Genomic DNA, 20,706 nt, shown 5'->3' with positions numbered 1-20,706 from the left:
AATGAGGAAATAATTTGAGCATAACACAAATTTCATGATTGCTTAAGTGCAATTTCAACCATGAGAAACCAGGTGAAAACAACAACCCAGCCGCATGAGAATCCACAAATTACACACACAGACACAGCTCAAACCCACCAGCTACCTTAACTCATCATGTATGTCAGCAGCCACAACCTTCTGTTCCACTTTAGATAAGCCTCCTCTGACCAATGTCCAAAAGCCAACATCAGGGCTTTTTCAAGGTAAATGCCATATTTATTCTAGAATTTACATATTTCTTAACAATTTGATGTGTTTAAAATTGTGCTACAGCTTCTAGTAAGTTCCCATATTTTTAAATTTAATGTCACTGACAGGATTTTGAGTGTGGTGCCCCTTCATTCTATTTTTCGTCAGAAGTCTTGTGGTTTTTACTCTGTAATTTCACATAGTACAGTGATTTTTTAGGAACACATATGCTGTATTACAGAAGAACTAACTAGTTAGTTCAATAGGTATATCTACAAATAACTTGTTTCAATATAATCATCAGCACCGTAGTTAATCAAAGTGATTTTAGAGTTTAGTTTATACAGTTATCATGCAAAGAAACAGAACGTGTAATGTTCTGCTTGGAAAATTGGATTGACTTAGGAGAACTAGTTCTAGCTTTGCCGTCAACTTACTATTGTTAGTAAATGTAGACAAGCGATTTGACCTTGCTGAGATCCCCATTATTAAAACTGAGATAACAATTTTCCCCTAACCAAATACAGCTCTCAGCAGATTTCAATGAGATAACTGGCTTTCAAAGCACTGTACAAAATATGTATGGCATTCAAATAAAGTATGGTGGCATTATTGTTAAGAAAAAATAGTAATCATGAAAAAAAAAAAGAGTAATTGAGGGCCCATGCTTCTTAAATCCGAGTCTGAGAATCGAAGTAGCATTCCTTACTTCGTGGTAAGTGTCCTCAAGCTCCCCGTCGTATATCCAACGGTATAGGAAGCTCAGGACGGGATGTGACACTAAGCTGAGAATGTGCTGCACCAAAGACCTCATGTAAGGGTCTCCCGTTTTTGTGTAGGCATGGACGGCTGAGGCCAGCTCACCTCCTTTCCTTCCTGAGGGGGAATACATGGAAAAAAAAAAGATTTAGACTCAGTAGAAAGCAATAACTTAACACTAACCAAAATGGCCAAGTAATCAAGATAGTGTATGTTTACTTTCTTAATACTACTTTGGATATATAAGAAGCAATAAACGTGTCATGGATTAGGAGCTAAGAGAGCCAAGAGTCTACCCCTGGCTTTATGTCTCAGAGTGAGTTACCCATCTCTTCATGACCACTACGAAGTTTTTCAGTAGCAAAAACCTTGACCTCCTATATGACCTAGAATATGACTTTTCACTTTTGATTAAGACACACATTAAGATGCACACTTTACACTGCAATCCGATATACAAATAAATATGTATATAAAGTAAAAGTTTTACAAAACAATACTTACACTTTAATATTTTCTATTTTCTTCCTTTTTTTCTTTTGACATAATATGCTAGTCTCAATTTACTAATCTGAAGTCATAACCCATTAATTGGTTGCTACTTAGCTTGAAAAACACTGCTCAGTATGATGTACTGGGAGTGGCAAAAATCAAGTCCAAAAATATAAGCACATGAAGAATTTATGTTAAGAACTCAAGATTTTATTAAACTGCTTAAAGATTTTAAGAAAAGAACTAACGTGATCTGATTCTTCTGGCATGTTTGCACAAAAAGGGAGGTGAGTAAGACTGAAGAGAGAGTCGGTGAGCAGGTTATTGCAACAGCACATAGAGAAGATAGAGAGGCTTCAAAGTGTCCAGTTTGCGGACACTGATTAGGGAGAGACAGTGATTTGAAACATATGAAGGAGTTACAGGTACCAGGACATCAGTGGCTAATTGGACACTGAAAGATTAGGGGGTGGGGGGGATGCGTGGGACTGGGAGAAATATAAAGGAGGAGTCTGATAGGAATCTAACTATGGGGGAGTTATCTTGATTACTTGGCTGGTAATTGGAGGAATCTAACTATGGGGGAGTTATCTTGATTACTTGGCTGGTAATTGAAGGAAAAGGAGATATTTATTCATTGCGTTTGACTTCTTCCTTTTTTTGAGGGGAAGTTTCAGGAGGTGGGGGAGATAAGGCACAGATGACATGATGAACTCAGATTCAAACACGCTAAAGCTCTGATCCTTATGAATTATCCAACAGGAGGATGGCATTTACCACTGAGCCATGAAATGAGCAGAACACTGGCTTCTCGCATCTCACTTGGTGCCAATAGTTCTAAGAGGTATAGACTATTAGTGTCTCAATGTTATAAAGGCAACTAGAAATATAGACTGAAAGCCCAGGAGAGGCCTAAGCCGGACATGCAAACATGGGAACTTGAAGCATAAGGCAGGTGAACCCGGACATGGACCATAATCTCGAGGGGAGTAAAACTTTAAGAAAGCCTACTGGTTAAAAGACAAGTAAAAGAGGAATATAGATAAACAGCTATAACACCAAGGACTACAAAAAATAATAATAAAAGAATCTTTAAAAACCTCCTCCTTTCTTCCTTCATTTCAATGAAATCCTGAGTTTCTACAACTATAAATATTTGGCCAAATTGGTAACTGATTATTTCTCCTCTAAGTTCATATCTATTAATTTGTATTTAATCAGCATACTTACAGCTATTAAGAATCCAAAAGAACGGGGACAAAAATAAACCTAGATGATACTCCCTAAAACCTGTTTTGAAATAAAGCAAGTACATGAGATGCAAAATGACCTTGGCAGTGGTCCACCAGGGCTGCAAGTGTCTTCAGTCTTATCTTGGGATCGTATGTCCAAACCAAGAGGCGTCGGAGTGTTAAGCTACTCTCAAGGCCCAAATTTACACCCTGATCATCCTCTAACTGTAGCTGAAAAACAATAAAGATATAATGTGTAAGTATAAGTCACTAATTATGTCAATCATTTCTTAATCCACGTAAAGTGAATATGGAGAAGGGAATTAAGTCTCATAAAAATGAAGCAAAACCCTCTGAGAAAACAAGTTATAAGTGATCTGTTTAAATGGTAGACAGGACCCTAAAAATTAGTAATTAATTGGCTCTGGGGTACAGTGAAACTTTATAGATATCCAGACCTTATGAACAGTATTATCAAACAGATTTTTATCTTTTAAAAATGATATACGAAAAAGCTTTAAAATTCTATATAGCTGCAATTTTGTAACACTTCAAATCATGAAGAAATTAAAATAAAAACAAGGTTTTTACCTGAGAATGCAAAACAGAGAGTAATCGATAGTATTCTTTGAGTTCTTGGTGCAAGGCAGCACAAAAGCTCTGTGCAGAAAAAAGTAAATATAATTAAAGCACAACACAGTCATCACACAGCAACTCATTTGAACTGCATAGGCATAATGCTTTAAAACAAAGTCCTATGTGATTTAAATTCTGTCAATGGTCTTCTAGCAGGTTTTAACCACTACAACATATATTTAATGGTAGGGAAGTGTTGTCTTAGCATAAACTTTGCAGAAGAGAAAAGGAGAAAACAATGTTTTTCATGAAGCTAAAAGTATGTTCACGTCAGAAAAGTATTATTTAAAAATTATGTTCCTTCTAAATTTTTAGAGTTAAAGTGTAATTTTCTCTAATGTTTGTAATTGAAAAAAAAATTTTAATTAGCAACTCTATGCCAATTCTCCCCACATCCTACCAATTATTTTTTGTTTGTACTGCTCATCTTTCCTATCTAACTTATTAAAAACTTCTTTGTAACTCTCTTACTTTAAATGCTAAAAAGGTGTCAAATCAGAAGCTGTAAGAAGGACTTCCACATAGTCCTGTGACAAGAACTTTCTGAACTCTCAGATATAAACCCACAGATACTCAGTGGGAAGCTTTGGTTTCTGAGAGAGCCTATAATATACAGAACTTAGAAAGGATAAAACCTGTTTTCTCTAAGTATCAGGCTCCACACTTTTCTGCTCATGTTAAGGAAATACATAATCATTCATCTATAGGTTTATTTTTACTGTATTTATTTATGTTTTGTGGATCTGATCCAATAAAAACAATTTCCTCTTTATGAACTATAAAAATGCACATAAAACCTACTAATTTTGCAGACTCAAAGGAATATTTCAAGTCAGTTTTCTTAACATTCACAGAGAAAACAACATGACATCTTTTCAGGCACTACATCACTTTTTACAAAAAACACCATCCCAGTGCCCGTAGCAGACACACAAACACATAAAAGTTAAAAACCAAACTGCTGATCAGTAGAAATAATCAAATTATAATCGATTACATAATACACACACACACACACACACACACACACACACACACACACACACACACGCAAGGAGTATACAAGTCAGCCAATAAGTAGTCTCCCACCAAAATAACAGAATTCCAATCTGAGTATTTCAGCACCCTATGTATTCAACATGAAAGGACTCAGTTAACTGAGGCTGTTCTTGCCTTGATTTATTAAAAAGCAATATAAGTTTCAGACTTAGGAAACAATGTCTTCTTTTAGAAATAAGATTTTGTTCTATTTAGTATGTCTAGAGACAAGACACTTCTGAGAGTAAAATGGGGCTAATCAGTAGTACACTAACTGCAACTTATGATCGTTCCAACGACAGCACTCAATGATTCTTCTAATAAGCATTTTAAAACACTCCTTTTTCAGTAACTAGACAGTACAGAGCAACGATTTTAAAAAGCAGAAAATAAGAGCAGGATAGAAAGAACAACAAAGTAGAAATTACACGTTATATTCTAGTCCCACATCTGCCCACCACTAGTCAGGGCAACATGAACAAACTGATTAACCTTTCTGAGGTTCAACTTTTAATATCTGCAAAATGGGGACAATTACATATGCCTTGCTAATTTTAGAGGGCTGTTATTAGAATCAAATATGAGAGAACAGACTTTAAAATCCAGTACTATAAAATACTATATGACACTACTATAGTGATTATCAATCAACTTGTTGGAATAAAATATCTATATAATAGCTTGTTTAGTTTTCCTTTATTTACTTTATTTTGCTTCAGATCTAATAAAGTCAATAGGACATATCAATGGAATTTGCATTCATGAGAAAATGATACAAAGACATAATAAAATGGTCTTTTTTGAAAAAGGTGTAAGAACTCACAGAAATCATAGCATGCTGCTGGGAGGGAAGGCCAATGAGCTCACCTGGCTTGCAAGCTCCATGAATCGTTAATGCCATGTGGAGTCCTGAAGGCCTTGCTCCTCCCTATCTGCATTACAGTGAGAGGGAAGGGTCACTGCCCCGCTAGACTGGTGAATGGTATTAACAGCAGTGCTAGGCTTGGGACAGCAGCTTTCTAAGCACTGTCTCCTAATGCTCATCACCTTGGAGATGATTATCATCTTGCATATTATCACCACCTCCATTCTGTATACACAGAAACAAAGGCCAAGAGGAGGTAACTAATGCAAAGCAACATACCATTAAAAAGTGAAGCCAAAATGAGAACCCTGCGTGGTCTCACTTCAAAGCCATGCTACTAACCACAGCCATGCTGCTGTGCTGTGCAGTGCTTACAGTGTAGTTTACTTTTAAATCTCTCTCTCCCCACCTCAATAATTTTTTGAAGATTTCATAAGAATTATTGCCCAAGAATCAGCATGAGGGCAGAATCCTATGCTGCTAAACCATTAAAGAGCTGGGATCTGTAAACTTTACTTTTTCTTTGTCAGCTGTTTCCTGTCAGGTTCTAGAGGCAAGAGGAGGCAAAGGACCAGTTAGGCACTGCCACAGTTGTGGCCATTCAGGCCAACAGCAGCAGTTGGTTCTTGCTTCTAGCTTCTGCAGCATTCCCAAATCCAGTCTCAGGTACCAAGGGTACCACAGCAGCTAGAAATGTCCCTGCTTACAGGCCTGCATCCCAGACAGCCCCGGCTCAGAAGGTTATGTCTGCTGGGAGCCCCTCTTCTGAGCTACTGGATTCTGATAATCCAATGCCTTCTCTGCTCCTCAGTTTTACCTCTGTTTTAATAATTGTTTGTATTCTTTTGCTTTTATAATCCTCCAACAGCTATGCAAACAATTTGCTATATTTGATTATCTTTGTCAATACCTACTGTGGTTTCTATTTTCTTGGGGGATCATGACTTATACAATGTCATTATCAAAACTTCTTTATTTAAGAAAGAACCCGCTTAAGAATTATTTTCATGAAATTTTAAGTAAATTAAGCATTTCCCAAAGTGAATTGCACCCCAAATGTTCTAGTAATAATGAACATACCTGACCTACAAGTCCAAATGAACGGTCTAGACTCCGCTGGTCCGTATATTTTCTGATTTTATTATGTAACCATCCCAACTCAGCAAGTCTGACTGTCGTATCCCTCAAAGATTTATTTAGGTTTGCCTAAAAAGGAAATACATCAAGTTAAAAATTAACACTATAATTTAATTATTTTTCTCAACCATTTGTACTTTTAATATTATAAATCTAAGGCTTCAACATATGAAACCAAAAAAATAACTAATATATCATAATTAAAGTGAAAACAATGAGATTCTGGGAAACAAAAAGCATCAGGTGATAGGGAAGTAAAATACCTCCAAGTAAATGTTAAGCTCGAGTAGCATCACCTCCAAGAGATTGGCTAGGGTCTCCCAACATGGCAGAGACAATCTATGACATCAGTAACCTTGTGAAACAGCTGAGAATCTCAGAAGGACACAACATCAACAAGAAGGGGCTGTGGGAAAGGCAGATTCTAGAAGATGAAAGCAAAACCGAGCAGAGGAACCTCATCTAGAATCTTGTATCAATAGCAAACATGCCAAGCCACACCAGTCCCTCAGATAACCTCTGACATTACCATGACTGGATGCAGAAATCAGCTAAATGGGGTAGCTGCATCAGTAAAAACAAGGAAAGAAAGCAAGAAAAAGGAAGCAAAAGTATGGAAAAGGCTGACAAAAGGCCCCACAACAAGATTACACAAGTCACAAACTACACAAAGAAATATAACCCAGAATTTAATAGTGCAACTTGACTGGTACACACAATTTTGGAAATCCAGCCCTCATGATCTCAATAACACCTCACAAATTAATAGCTCCTATTTGGTCTTAATCAAATTTATCTTTTCTTTCTGAATATTTTAGATGAGGTTTTAGCTGCTGTACCTTCCCCTCCACTTTGTAGCAGTTCTCAGTGTTGCTCATCTTGATGTTTTTGCCATCTATGCCTTGGAATACGTACAAAATGTCTCTGACAAGGGCCGCTTCAGTAACTTCCATAGTACCTGGAAAATGGTTTTTATAAGAGAGTAATCACTGAACAACACATTTGAAGATCAAATTAATTTTATGACACAATTAGTTTCATATTATATATCTGCAACCAGAACAAAATTTAAAAACTAAATGAGCTTAAGTATGATGTTATTAGAAACAAAAATTTTCTGAAAAGGATATAGAGATCATGTAATTTCTCATACAAAAAAATATTTCTAAAAGACAATGCAGTGTGTGGAAACTGAATATATAACCGAAGAGTAGCACAAACCATTCACAAAGGGATGGATAATTATTTCATAAATAGTATTTGGAAAAACTGGCTTACTACATAGCAAGCATATAAACCTTGGTCCATTCCCAGCACCACATAAAAAGGAGCTAATACAGCAGAAAAGTTATTGATAATTTCCATAAACCTTAGAACAAAATCTAAGTCAGAATTTTAGGTGTTACTCAAAATAATGATGAGAAGGCAATGCCTAGCAATCCAATGTATCAGTGAGAGGAGAAACAATCAGAGTGTACAGTTGGTGATCAGCACTCTCAGAACTCAGCAGAGTCAGAGTATTCAGTCAGAGATCAACACTCTGAGAACTAGGCCAGTAAAGTCAGAAGGCGAGGACAGGTTTGTACTTCAGTCATGGGATATTATTCTATACAGATCAATTACATCAGTTTGCTAGTAGTATCATTTGACTCTTACCTATTGTTATTGACCATTTTCATGTACTTCATTTGAAGCTCTGTCAGTAGGTAAATATATATTTAGGAGTATTATCTCTTCCCAAAGAACTGCTCTTTTTGTTATGAAATGTCCCTTTGTCTTTGGTAATACTCCTGCCACTGTATACTTTTCTATTAATTTAGCCACTCATCATTCTTACGGTTAGTGTTCACGAAAGGTATTTTTTCCAATGATTTACTTTCAACCTATATTATGTCCCTATTTAAAATGTGTCTCTTGTGAGCAATATAATTGTCAAAATAGCATTTTTAAAAAATCTTTTAAACAAAGTATCTATCCATATAAATTTAATGTAATTATCAATATGTTTGAATTTAAATTTACCTTATTCCAGTATGTTTTTTAATTATACCACTGTTTATTCTTCCTTTGTACTTTTCTTGCTCTTTTGGCATAACTGAGTATATTTTTAAGTCCTTTTATCTCTTAGCTTTGTATAGAACATAGGTTTGAAGGCAATGGTTAGGGATCAGGCATCATAGCAAACAGAAAGAAAAAAGGCAGAGAATAGCACTCTGACTCCATATAGAAACTAGCTTCTAAGCCCAAGAGCACACAGCGGTCACATGTTGCAGGACAGACAGAGGCTGGTAAGTATGGCTACACAGAGGCAGGCCAAGCTATGTCTGAGATGTCCTCACAAGTCTGAAAGACACCTCTCATCATCCTCCAGCCTATGCGAGGACAGAAAATAGGTAGAGGAATTTCAAAACCAGTAGATTACGAAGCAACAATAAAGCCCATTCTTCTATTTTCAGTATACTCATGCTCCAAACACTGCTATTCAGTGTTCCCATGAAAGAAACCCAAACTTTCTTTGGAATATAAGAGAATTTTAAAACTCTCAATGAGACATTCATTCAACCATCAAATCCTCAGTGAGTTTCTTCAATGTTCTAAGCACTAAGCTAGTTACTAGCACAGTGAAAAAGACAGAAATGGCCTCTCCTTTGTGGAACTTAGTCTGCGGTGGAAGACAGTCTAAGAGAGCCTGATCCAGCCTAAAGACTCTTTCCCAAGAAGAAAGGCAGAATAAAAACAGAGAATGTACACGTGACAAGAAAGAGAGATCCTGATGGAGGAAACCATTTAGACAAGGATCTGAAAAATGAATGGTGCTGGGGAATACACAGTCAGGGTAACATGGGGTGATAAAAGCCAGAATTCCCAAGGTAACACAGACCATAGTTAGGATTCTAAACCTTATCATGAGAAGAAACCACTCAGTTAAAGTTGTAAGCGAGGATTCCTGATCTATATTTTAAAATAAGGGAAGTATAAATTCTAATTGTTCAAAGAAAAGCTACATTAAAATATAATCTTACTCACCACTTGCATCCCCTTCTCTCCTTGGCCTTGTCACATTGCGAGAAACAGTGCTAGGAATACCTTTTGAGGTAGTGGTTTGTAGAGAAGGCTGGCTTGCAGTTAAAGTCCATGCGAGACGTGACCCCAGCTGCTGTCGAAGACAGTCTCCTATTCCTGCTGCCTGATGAGACTGTCTGAAAAAAAGAAAGGAGCATTTTATATCATCAAATACCCAGGTTATTTAATGAAGAGACAAAATTACTTCCAGAAATTTTTCTTATATTACTATATGGAATTATATAATCTTATAAATCTGAGATAGGTTAATGACTTAATCATATCCAAATATATCAACAATGATCAGTCCAAGCTGGCATTCAGGCTTTTACTGCCACCTCCACACATATTTCTTACCATAAAAATCAAAATCTATTTGACTTTTCTTTACAAACACAAAATATACCCTACCCATCTAAAACCACTTTGAAATTCACTAATAATTTTAATTTCAATATTAACACCTTTAATTCAGTCAACATCTGTTGAGCATAGGAGTTAAAAAATCTGGAAATACCATCCCTTCCCTGTCCTCACTTGTCCCTCAGCATTTATGGTGCTCAATATGAAAAGAAATACCTAATTTGTAATTAATTTCAAAAAATGTAGAAACAAGACTTAAGGCAAAAAAAAAAAAAAGCACATCTAAAGTCAAGTTAGCTTTTAATAATTTGGAGACTATGTTAAAGATACTCTTTAAAGATCTAAGAACCTGATAGCTGATTTCTAATGACATATGTTTTGATAACTATAACAAAACTATCACCTCCTGGAACTGCGAAATGCAAAAACAAGAACCTCAATGGTACTATTGTTTCCAAATGACAGAGCTCTGATTTCTTACTGGTATAATACTGGTGGGTCCACCTATATAATCCACTGATGAAAGAGAGGAAAGCAAAAACCTGAAACAGCCTTTATATTTTCCTATTTTCAATGGGGAAAAAAGTCATCAACAACAACTACTAAAGCTGTCTTTGAATACAGTTCTAAATTTAAAAGAAAAATTCTAAAAGACCACTTCAATTCAAAGTTCTCTATATAGCTTTTTTCATGACAATAATCATTTCAAATTTTAAGATGAAAATGAGAAAGTCTGTTTACTCTCTTAGAATACAAGTTTTGCGATTAAATTTGTAGAAAGTATTATGATGTCTTTCTAGAACTCTAGACTCCTTTTATAATCCATGTGTGTGGTATACACATCCTATTTTCTAATAACAAACATAATTTTCTTAAATCACCCATGATTTAAATTATATTATGCTCATAGAGAAAACAACATTTGACAGTGAATCCTTGGTCACTACTTTGGAAAAATATCTACTTTATGATAATATGCTTTAATGTGATTTCTGAGAATTAACTATACACAGAAATGTGTATATAAAAAAACAAAGAAAAACAAAGTTCTAAGTCCATTAATGCAGTGACATCTGCTTTATTCACAATCAAATTCTCTAGTTCCTCAAAATGTAGTAGATTTGACAGCAGGCAGAACTGCAAAGTATGTAACATCTTGGTTGTGTGTCCCTATAGTTCCTTGTATTAATTCACTTGCACACAGATGCCATAATTCTTAAAGACCTCAGTACCTAAGGATAAGACAGCTTTATTTTATGTTATTTTTTTTTTTAATTCAATGAAGGCAGAAGCATATATCAATGAAGAGGCAATAGTCATTGAGAGATAAATAGGAAAATATAGCAAGAGAAATGTCAAATCGGTTACTTCAAAGTGACAGGCTCTGCACATCATGCTGATAAACTAGGTCCTATTTGCATTAACAGGTTTGAGTGTTGGCCAAACATCTACAGTTAACTAAAATTAGAAGTGGAATGAATTCCTATCTGAAACAGTTTTTACAAAGAGCAAAATCCAAAGAGAAAGCATATCAGACACAGCATATCTAGAACATTCCTGGCACATATAAGCTTCTAACAATAGTTTCGGTAAACACAAAATGCCTAATTAAAAGGCTGAGGATTTTCCTGTTTCTACTATTTCAGGAATCTTTGCATATAAGCTTGATTTACCCTGGAAGGAGAGACTGTTGTGTCGGGGTCGGGCCATTTAGGGCATACATGCTTATACTGCTGATGCCACTGCTTCCCATACTGCCAGAGTTGTGTGCTGATTGGGTGCTGCGATCCTGGTAGTTCAACGGGAGAGTCTGAGGCCTGGCGTAGTAATAGGGAGTGGAGTGAGCATCTCTTGGTAATGCCTGAGCAAATAACGTGGCATAGCTAGAAACCTAAGAATAAATTGAAATGCATTAAGAATATATATGTAAAATTACAGAACACTTGCACAGATCAACAAGGATAATTTATATTCAGATTTTACTTCTATTTCTGTAATTGAATTTTGTATTTATTAAATATATTAGTTAATATACTTTTAAATATGTCAGAAATGATAAAGTTTTAGGAAGTTTTCTGAACCCCCAAACCCCCACATGGTCTGATAACTAAATACTTTATTCAGAATTCATGCAAATTAAAACTCAAATAATTAATCAAACATTTTAAAAGTGTGGCATCCTTACATAATGAAAGAATGCTCATTACTCAGAACAAAGCTTTAGAGATAAATATGACTTTCACTTACATTCTTCAACTTTTTAAGCATTCAAATTTCTATAATAGAGTGTTTTATTGTAACAAACTCTCTGGCACATGGAGCAGCCAAATTGTTTTTTCAAATATTGTACAGATCAGAAATTGAACCCAGGTAACAGCAAAACTTTCACTGGTATAACAATAATTAATAATGTTCATAAGGATATCTGAAAACACAGGAAAATCCTAAAAGGTCTTCTAACTCAAAAACTGATACTTTATGCTCTATTTAACTGAACACTGTTATATTTGAATAACATAATTCTGAAAAACATCTTACAGAAACATAGCACACTGACTAAAATTGCCCTTAAAAAAATTTCTTAGCCTTCCATGATTGCCCAGAAAACTAGATCAGATTCTTTGTTTTATTCATGTTATTTTAAGTATAGAAGCCCATTAATACCAAAATTAGGTATACCTGTACCAACAAAAGATGCAACATGTCCTTTAAAAAGGCACTGAGCTGCTAAAACAGCCTCTCACCTTGTTTGGCTGCTTGCGTGGATCTTCACTAAGGCTTAGCAAGAGGTAGAGAATAGACCATTTATTTTTCAGAACTCCCTGTTTAGAAAGAAAACATTAATAAAACAACTTTGTACTACATTCCAGTTTTATCCTCCTCTCTTCTAAATTATGCTTAATTCCAAAATAGAATTGCATTTTAAAATTCACATGGTAACATCAAATCTAAATTTATTCATCCTTCAGGCATTACAAATAGCACTATCCATCAGAAGGCTAAAGATAATGTTCTCAAGAGGTTAATACTCTTGGAATCTTCAACCCAACACCCTGAAAACTAACTCCAAAGTTTCTAATAAGAACATGCTTTTTATATTACTCTCTAAACTTGAATAACAATATTTCTCTCTTGAAATACTTCTTATAATAACCAACTTCCCAGTGATTATAAGAAAAATGCAATAAAATATTGTGATGCTTTTTTCTCCTTTATCAAGGTCCCATTTAGTTCACAAAATAGAGTATTATTAAAAAAAAAAAAAGTCTAAAGTGCAAGATGTAAGCCTCAGCATCATGCATACCTAAAGGTTCTGAAGCTCTTTGTTGTCAGAATAACTAATCCTTAGGTTTCTATGTAAGATTATCCTACAGATTTCATTAATTTCCAATTACCTATCACTCTGCCCTGATTCACAACCATTGACAGCAGCACATCCTCAATACGTTTCATTCCAAAGTTACAGAGCATTCTACTCTATTCACATGGCCTTACTATTTGGATGCACAACTAAAAAGTTCTTTGCTATATAAAATATTCCTTTAAAGTTTTTTTAAAGAATAAGCTCATCCTAGATATTTATCATCTAACTTAAAAAACTAGTTTAAAAAGAATTTTGCAGAAACAACAAACTCTCCACCTGGGGTAATACAGGCAAAAAAAAAAAAAAAGGCCCAGCCCTGACAGAGTACTCAGTCCAGTGGTAAGTAGACAAATAGGCAAAACACTCTGATGTGATAGATTACATTTCAGACATAGGAGGATCACTCAAATGCTCCAGGCTTAGGAAAGGACTCCCAGAGGAGATGTCTCTTAGAAAGAGGGTTGATGCAAAGCCAGAAAAGAGAAATACGCATGGCCTCCTCAAGGAACTGAAGATAGATAAATTTGGCTAAAAGGAGGCATGGGCATGGAAACTAAAAATGGAATGAAGGATCAGATCAAAGTGTGCCTTGTATGCTACACCAAGAAATTTAGATTTTAAGCTGAAGACAACAGGAAGCCTTTGAAGGATTCCATGGAGGAGAGTGACTGGACTCATTGGCAGTCCCACAGAGGATGAACAACATGGGAGATAAAACAAGACACAGAGGGCCGCCTCAGGAAACTGCACTCATTTGGAGGGAAAATGACCAGGGGCTGAGCTGGGATTCAGTGACTGAGTATCTGCCAAGGTAACCTTGACATCCCTCTGTAAGCTGGGTCTCTGGGGCTAAGTGACTCCCTTGAGGCATGGGACCAAGGAAGCAAATCTTGTCTGCTTGTCTCCAAAAAGCTGCTCTCTTCCAATTCCATTTCACTTAAGTATTAGAGGGTAGTCAGTCAGCAGTAGCAGCAGCTACCATTTAAAGGAAGACTGCTGGGCCGAGTCCTTACTTACATCATCTCCCACAATCATCACAACCCAACTGCAGCACAAGCTTTATTCTCTCCATTCCATAAATGAAAGAGATGAAACCTAAATAATTAATCACAAAAATATAGGCCAGGATTCAAACCAAGGTCTGTTTGACTCCAAAGGGACAGATAAGAGGCATACCTAAGAGGAACAATCATTAAGACTTGGCACAGAGTGAATTTGGGGAGAGAGGAGACATCAAGATGACATCAGGTTTCTAGTCTTTGGCAATACATGAATGGTGCTATCATTCACCGAATGGGGGAACACAGAAGAAAAAGCAGGTTATATGTGGGTGGATGTGAATGGATGCCTAGAAGTATAAAATTTAAAAAGTATGCTTCTTTCAGTTCCCAGGATGTTGAGTTACAAGCCCCTGTGACAGTTTCCTAATGGATGTCTGGGTAAAAATGCCCAGCAGGGATCAGGAAGATAGCAGATATTCTACCTGTGTACAAGAGTCCTAGGTTAGATTCCTAGCTGTTTCAAAAAACAAAGATGCATACAGAGTGGAGTGGAGAAAGTTCCAAAAATGAACAAAACTATGCACAAAAGAATCAGAAAATGACATTTAAAAGTGGTGGCAGTATTCTTTTTTAACACAGAAGAACAGGTATTAAACAGCCAGGATTAGTCTGCTGAGTAGTGTCTGATAGAGGAGCTGTGCACTGAGGTGTGTGTGTAACTGTGGACAAGGATATAAGAGGTGGTGAAGCAGGCAGGGATCACTACCAGCAAGGCAAATATTATCAAAGATGGAAAAGCATACTTAAAATAGTGAATTCAAGAAAGTCAAGTTGAATTAAGGAAACGAAATAGTCAGTATATAAATTTAAACTTATTTTTACAAAGAAAGAAGACATGAAAAAATGACGAGTTTAATTATAGCAGCATTAGACACAACTCAGTGATTTTTACTGTTGTAACACTAACCTAATATTTGTTGAGCAAAGTATTATACTCCTCTGGATTTCACTTTTGTCTCTATAAAAGGTGGGAAGAGCAAGACAAACGAAGTTCCTTCATAGTCAGAATCACAAAAATCTCACTCTATGACTCAATAATTTATTGGTGTAGAAGGTGGCAGTCTTTTGTAAAAATAACAGGTTAAAAAACCACTGTGTCCAAGTATCAACATCCAATCACAAAATGTTCAAGATCAATTTTTAAGTTATTCACTGTAACAGTACAAATTAGGACTTCATGAAACAATAAAGTGTATCAACAAGTAAGTTTCTGCTATTTTATCAATGTGCTTCCTCGCAGTAATGGAATTAAGGCTTCTATTATACACATTTATTGTGTACATGATTCCGATTACTTTCTCAATGGAGCTTCATTCAGCTTGATAAGCAACTGAGCATTAAATATTGCTAAAACTTACTTCTAACACTGAAAATCTTTAAAAAAAGATACACACTATCTACAATTAAAAACCATTACTCAAGATAGCAAAGTTTACCACAGAAAAATGTTCAAATGTTCCCAGATCACTCAACAGCCACGCCATTACTGGAATGGATTTCAGAATGCTTATATGATACCTGTGAATGAAGTTTTCTGTGGAGTTCTGAAAACAATGCAGCATCTGCTTCTCTTCTTTGTCGAATAACTGTAAAGTCAGAAAAGAAAATAAGCATGTTAATAACATACATCAAAATTCATTTTTATGATACTATTTTACCTACAGCAACAGACAACTCTGAAGTCTGAAAAGAATCCTGAGCTGAAGAACAAAAGAATGAGTGCCACTCAGGCAATGAGTGCCATTTCGGCTCCATGAATTTGGTCAATTCATGTAATCTCTCCGACATCTGTAAAATATGGACAATTTTAGGCTGCAAGCAAATAAGTTTATGTGAAAATTAGCTAAAGTAATAGAAATGATGGGATCTTTCAGATTGTATCTACAAATATTAATAAAGAGCCCGGTGAGGTACACTACCAACAGTTTAGTTAATAATGGCTACCTGGAGGAAGGGATGGAAAGTGAAAATACCTTTGGAATCCTAAATGCAAAGAAGAATAACAAAAAAGTATACTATTCATAATAGTATGGCTTAAAACTACACATTCCAAGCATTTTTGTTAACACATACAACAAAACTAACAGTCAATTACTGTTTCAAAATCAAAATCAAAACAACTTATCTCGTTTCATCTACTAATTCATTCACTGGTAAACATCTTCAGATGCTTGCCACTACACTGACAAGTTTTCGGAAAGCCCCATTTACCAATAAGAAGTCCATGCTCTGCTCTGTTCCATGAAGGAGAAGACATACACAGGACTGGGGTCCCCTGAGAGAGGAGACCTCGCTCACCCACATCTACAACACTGCACACACCACCTGTGCACAAGTGCCTCTCAAACAAACCATTACATCCATGAGAAAAGGAACCACTTTTAAAAGCTAGCTTACAGCTTCAGTAGTCTCCAAGGAATCTCTGTGTTTATCTCAATTTAATAGGACTGTTTTATTAAAATTTCATCAGCCAAGCTCATTTAGCTTTAAATGTACAAATCTGTTTGTAGAAAGACAATGAGTGACTTGATGGCCAACACATTTTCATATTTATCAGCTAGAAAAGAGTGCTGGTATCATGTACTGACTTATGATCCACATACCAGAGATTACATCATCCTAATCACATCTGCACTTTCAGGTCTTCCTATGCCGAAAGGTAATGCTATCTTTAAAATGTATAATTACAAAATGCATTCAACAAAACTAATGCAATTAAAATTTAATATACTTTACTGTCTTTTAAAGTTTATATAAAAATATTACAAATAAACACAACCATGAAATTTTTTTTTTTCTATAGAATGAGACCAACACTACTTCATAGATATAAAGTTAGTCATAGGACAGAACAATAGTAAATAATACCAATAAAAATGAACATAGAATATTTACCAAAAAAGGTTCATCTAATAGATTGCTGAACAAAGCAAAATAAATCTTGAGTTACAATGTACCCCACTAACTGATGTGAGAAATTAAGAAACTAATAGGTTTTGCAATTTGTTTCAATATAAAACATGCTAGCATTTTATACCTGAAGTCAGCCATATAAAATGGAAAATTAACTTTTGTGTGTTATTCCAGAGGGCTGAGAACTACCATAACTCAACTAATCTACCCGAAACTGTAACTGAATTTCAAAAATATTAAAATATAAAAACTATGTCTAAGAATTACTGAAAACTGATATATCAATGGTGACCATTATATGAGGGGACCATCAATAACACTCTACCAACTAGAGCTGGACCACATCAGAACTGGGGACTCTGGGAGATGTGCTGGTAGGGGTACCCAAAAGAAGCTGTGGACACCTGGTGAGAACAGGCAGAAGAGACAAACTGCGTCAATATACAGCAAGTCTTGTTTCAAAAACAAAGATGATACACAGGAAAAAGACTATACATGGTTATAGTTTTCTTCTTAAAAAAAGAAATTTTTTTATTATTATTTTAAATATTTCCTTGCAATAATATTCACTGCAATGATATAGTTGCCAGTTTTGGGGGTTTTTTTTGACTCTAAATTTAGACAAACTTTGTTTTTAGCTACTACATATATGTGTAATATGCTCACCAGTAGGCCTTAAAATGTAAATTTGTAGAGAATGGTCTGTTAATACAGTACCTAATAGTTGGGGTTCTCACTAATAATCTAAAATGTAAAATAATTTAAACTCTAAAATATAAAATTAATCTGAATTGTAATCACCAGGGTTCAAGAAGAGAGCACTGTATTCTCATGTTCGGTTTTACAGGCAAGAAAGGAAAATAAGTTCTTATAGGATAAACACGGCATTTTTGCCCCTCTACCTTAAATAAGACATACACACTAAGTAACATCAAGATCTGACTTACATCAGCAGATGCATCATTTCAGACTTGGTTTGCTCATCGAGCTCTATTTTTTTTTTAAACATGCAGGTGTAGCCATAGCCAGATCCAGTTACTCTCATGCCACAGCCTCAACTCTATCACTGGCTATGTCACTACCCAGCTCAGTTACGCAGCTCTGAAACAGGACATCCACACTGACCACTGGCCAAATATAATTAATAATGCAACAGCTGGAGGTGGGAAACTGTGCCATGAAGAACAGATCTCCCAGAAGGTGTCATTACCAGTTTGCCAACACAGAAATAAAGTCAAAGCCCATTTCATTTGGGCAGTTTAATAGTTAGGCCCCAGCAGGAAGATCACGGACCTTCATGGCAAGGCTGCTTTTCAGGCAGCTGGACCTGGGTTCATAGCCTAAAAACTGTGCAGAGGAAGGAACTGGCCACTGGAGAAAAACAACTCTGCAACTAAGACAAGAGCAATTCTCATTCGTGGGTCCCTATGCTCAAAGCCTCCCTCCCTTAGACATTTCTGGGTACAGAAGGGCAGCAGAGCCCCACCTTACACAAAATGTGATAGTAACCAGGTGTTAATAAATGAAAAGCTATCTTCTCTAAGATAACAAGGTTTAAGAAAGCTTTCAGTATCATCTGAGAATTAAAAAATGTTCACATGGTAAGTTCTAATGTACTATAAGTTTGTATACTGACAATCAGTAGAAGCAATATTTGACTCACTAAGAGCTGTTTACTACCAAGATAGTAAGCGTTGTATGCTATCTGGTCAAATATTGCATAATATTAAATACTGCAAATCACAAGATAAACAGGAAGTTATATTAAGCCTTTTCATCTTCTTCACACTCAAATCAAATTGTTAACAATAGTATTTGAAATAATCTTCTTGCGCTATGCTTTAACAAAAGACAAAATTGAGTCGACCTTATTTTTATATATATGTAACATTACTTATAATTAAAATGATCTTGGGAACTACATATATGCATTTATACACTATATGTACATGTATGTGTGTGTGTGTGTATATATGCATACACGTGTGTGTACATATTTAAGCTTTGACAAGTTTAAGAATCTAACACAGGACAACATTTAGGAAAAATACGTACGTTCCTTCTTGATTTTTTCAGCTACTAGAAATTCATCTCTTTCAACAGTTGGGGCAAAGTTGCTGCCAATAACTCGCACAGCATACTGGAACTGTTGGGCTACATCAGCTGGAAGGTAAATAAAAGAATGCAAATTAATGCGAATGAAGTTAAGTTTTAATCACCTAAAGCTTCTAGTTCAAAATAGTGGACTGGGCACATGTATCTACCTTCTGCTTTCCCAAAGTTTTAACTGAGAGGATGAAAAAGCTATTAAAAATTGAAATAAAATAAATGAATAAATGAATGAAGTAACAGTTCTATAAAATAAGAGAGAGAGATAGCAACAGGCCAGAATATCTGAAAAATCCTAAGAGACAGAAAACAAAGTGGATTGCTAATCAGAGAAAATGCGCAGGAACAGTCACAGCCCAAAACATGATGCATGAAAAGTAAGCCTGCTCAAAGACAGCCTCTGAGAAGCTCCAAGGCTCAAGTCGACAAATACAAAAAACCAGAAGTGGGCAGCGAAGCAATCAAAATGGACAATTAATTTATAAACTGTGTTTGCATTTCTAGATAAAGATGATTATTTAAACCAGATGTTTGCCTCCACTCCCTTCATAAAACCCACTAAATTGAGAATAAAGGGTTAAAAAAAAGAGGGGGAGGCATAAACCAACGAGGGCAAACAAACAAGGCATAAACACCATCAAAAAGAAGGCAAAAATCTGAGAAGCTGGAAAGCAAATGGATTGGTGGGAACTGATTCAAGAGGACAGTGAAACCTGAAGCTCCATGCTTGCTGGGGTAAGAGGGCTGGTGGACAAAGGCCAAGAAGAAACACAATTCCCACTGCAGAAGCCCAGAGAGGCTCCAGAAAACCAGGAAACTTGGTACTTCAAAAGATGTGGATGAAGTAGTGAAGAACAAAGACTGGCTGGAAATCTGGATGGAAAACAGACTCCTGGGTCCTCTACCCCATCTTATACAACCAGACAGCTGCTAATTGCCCCACCCAAGTAAAGCAAAGAGAGTCTGGATGGAACACCAGGACAGCAAAGAATATGAAGTAAAAGTAGAGGACTGAACCTAAAGACCCGGCCCCACCTCCCAGATACTGGGAGTCAAAATTTCTACACCAGGGAATGCTAGCCAAATGCAGCAACCCTACTACACCTTCCCACTAATATGCAACCGCTCTACAGTGTTCTGCCCCTTTCTACATCAGGCAAAAACCAATAACAAACTAAAACCTGAGGCAGTCTCCCAGGTTCCATTGTGAGAAGTGCCTTTCTCAGTAATCAGAAAAATAAGCCAAGAGAAAGTCAGCCAGGATATAGGCTTTAATACCACTGCCACCCAACTAAACCTAAGACTTACAGAACCTTCCATCTTTAAAAAAAATACACATTATTTTCAAATGCACATTAAACATTCATTAAGACAGAATGTATGTGGAGAAGGAGTCACAAAATAAGCCTTATTAAATATAAAATAATTTAAATTATTGAAAGT

The 20,706-nt window shown here is 35.9% G+C and overlaps 1 protein-coding gene across 2 annotated transcripts in view; it reads right to left on the bottom strand.

Moving 5' to 3' along the window:
* Positions 1 to 20,706, bottom strand: part of TUBGCP3 (tubulin gamma complex component 3) — an 80,444-nt gene that overhangs the window by 49,163 nt on the left and 10,575 nt on the right. Inside the window, exons 2-11 of one of the 2 annotated variants that reach the window (XM_039878806.1) lie at positions 19,210 to 19,317; positions 15,760 to 15,827; positions 12,561 to 12,638; positions 11,538 to 11,707; positions 9,418 to 9,590; positions 7,230 to 7,348; positions 6,334 to 6,459; positions 3,306 to 3,374; positions 2,813 to 2,945; positions 941 to 1,107 (exon numbers count right to left, since the gene is read on the bottom strand). In XM_039878806.1, coding sequence (XP_039734740.1) covers positions 941 to 1,107; positions 2,813 to 2,945; positions 3,306 to 3,374; positions 6,334 to 6,459; positions 7,230 to 7,348; positions 9,418 to 9,590; positions 11,538 to 11,707; positions 12,561 to 12,638; positions 15,760 to 15,827; positions 19,210 to 19,317 — 1,211 coding nt within the window. Of the gene's footprint in view, positions 1 to 940; positions 1,108 to 2,812; positions 2,946 to 3,305; positions 3,375 to 6,333; positions 6,460 to 7,229; positions 7,349 to 9,417; positions 9,591 to 11,489; positions 11,708 to 12,560; positions 12,639 to 15,759; positions 15,828 to 19,209; positions 19,318 to 20,706 lie in introns of both variants that reach the window. The other variant, XM_039878805.1, reaches the window with a different exon arrangement.

Source organism: Pteropus medius, unplaced genomic scaffold (assembly GCF_902729225.1).
Source record: "Pteropus medius unplaced genomic scaffold, Ma_sr-lr_union100, whole genome shotgun sequence".
NCBI lineage: Eukaryota > Metazoa > Chordata > Mammalia > Chiroptera > Pteropodidae > Pteropus > Pteropus medius.
The sequence above is the reverse complement of the archived record's forward strand: the minus strand, read 5'-3'. Positions and strand labels throughout refer to the sequence as shown.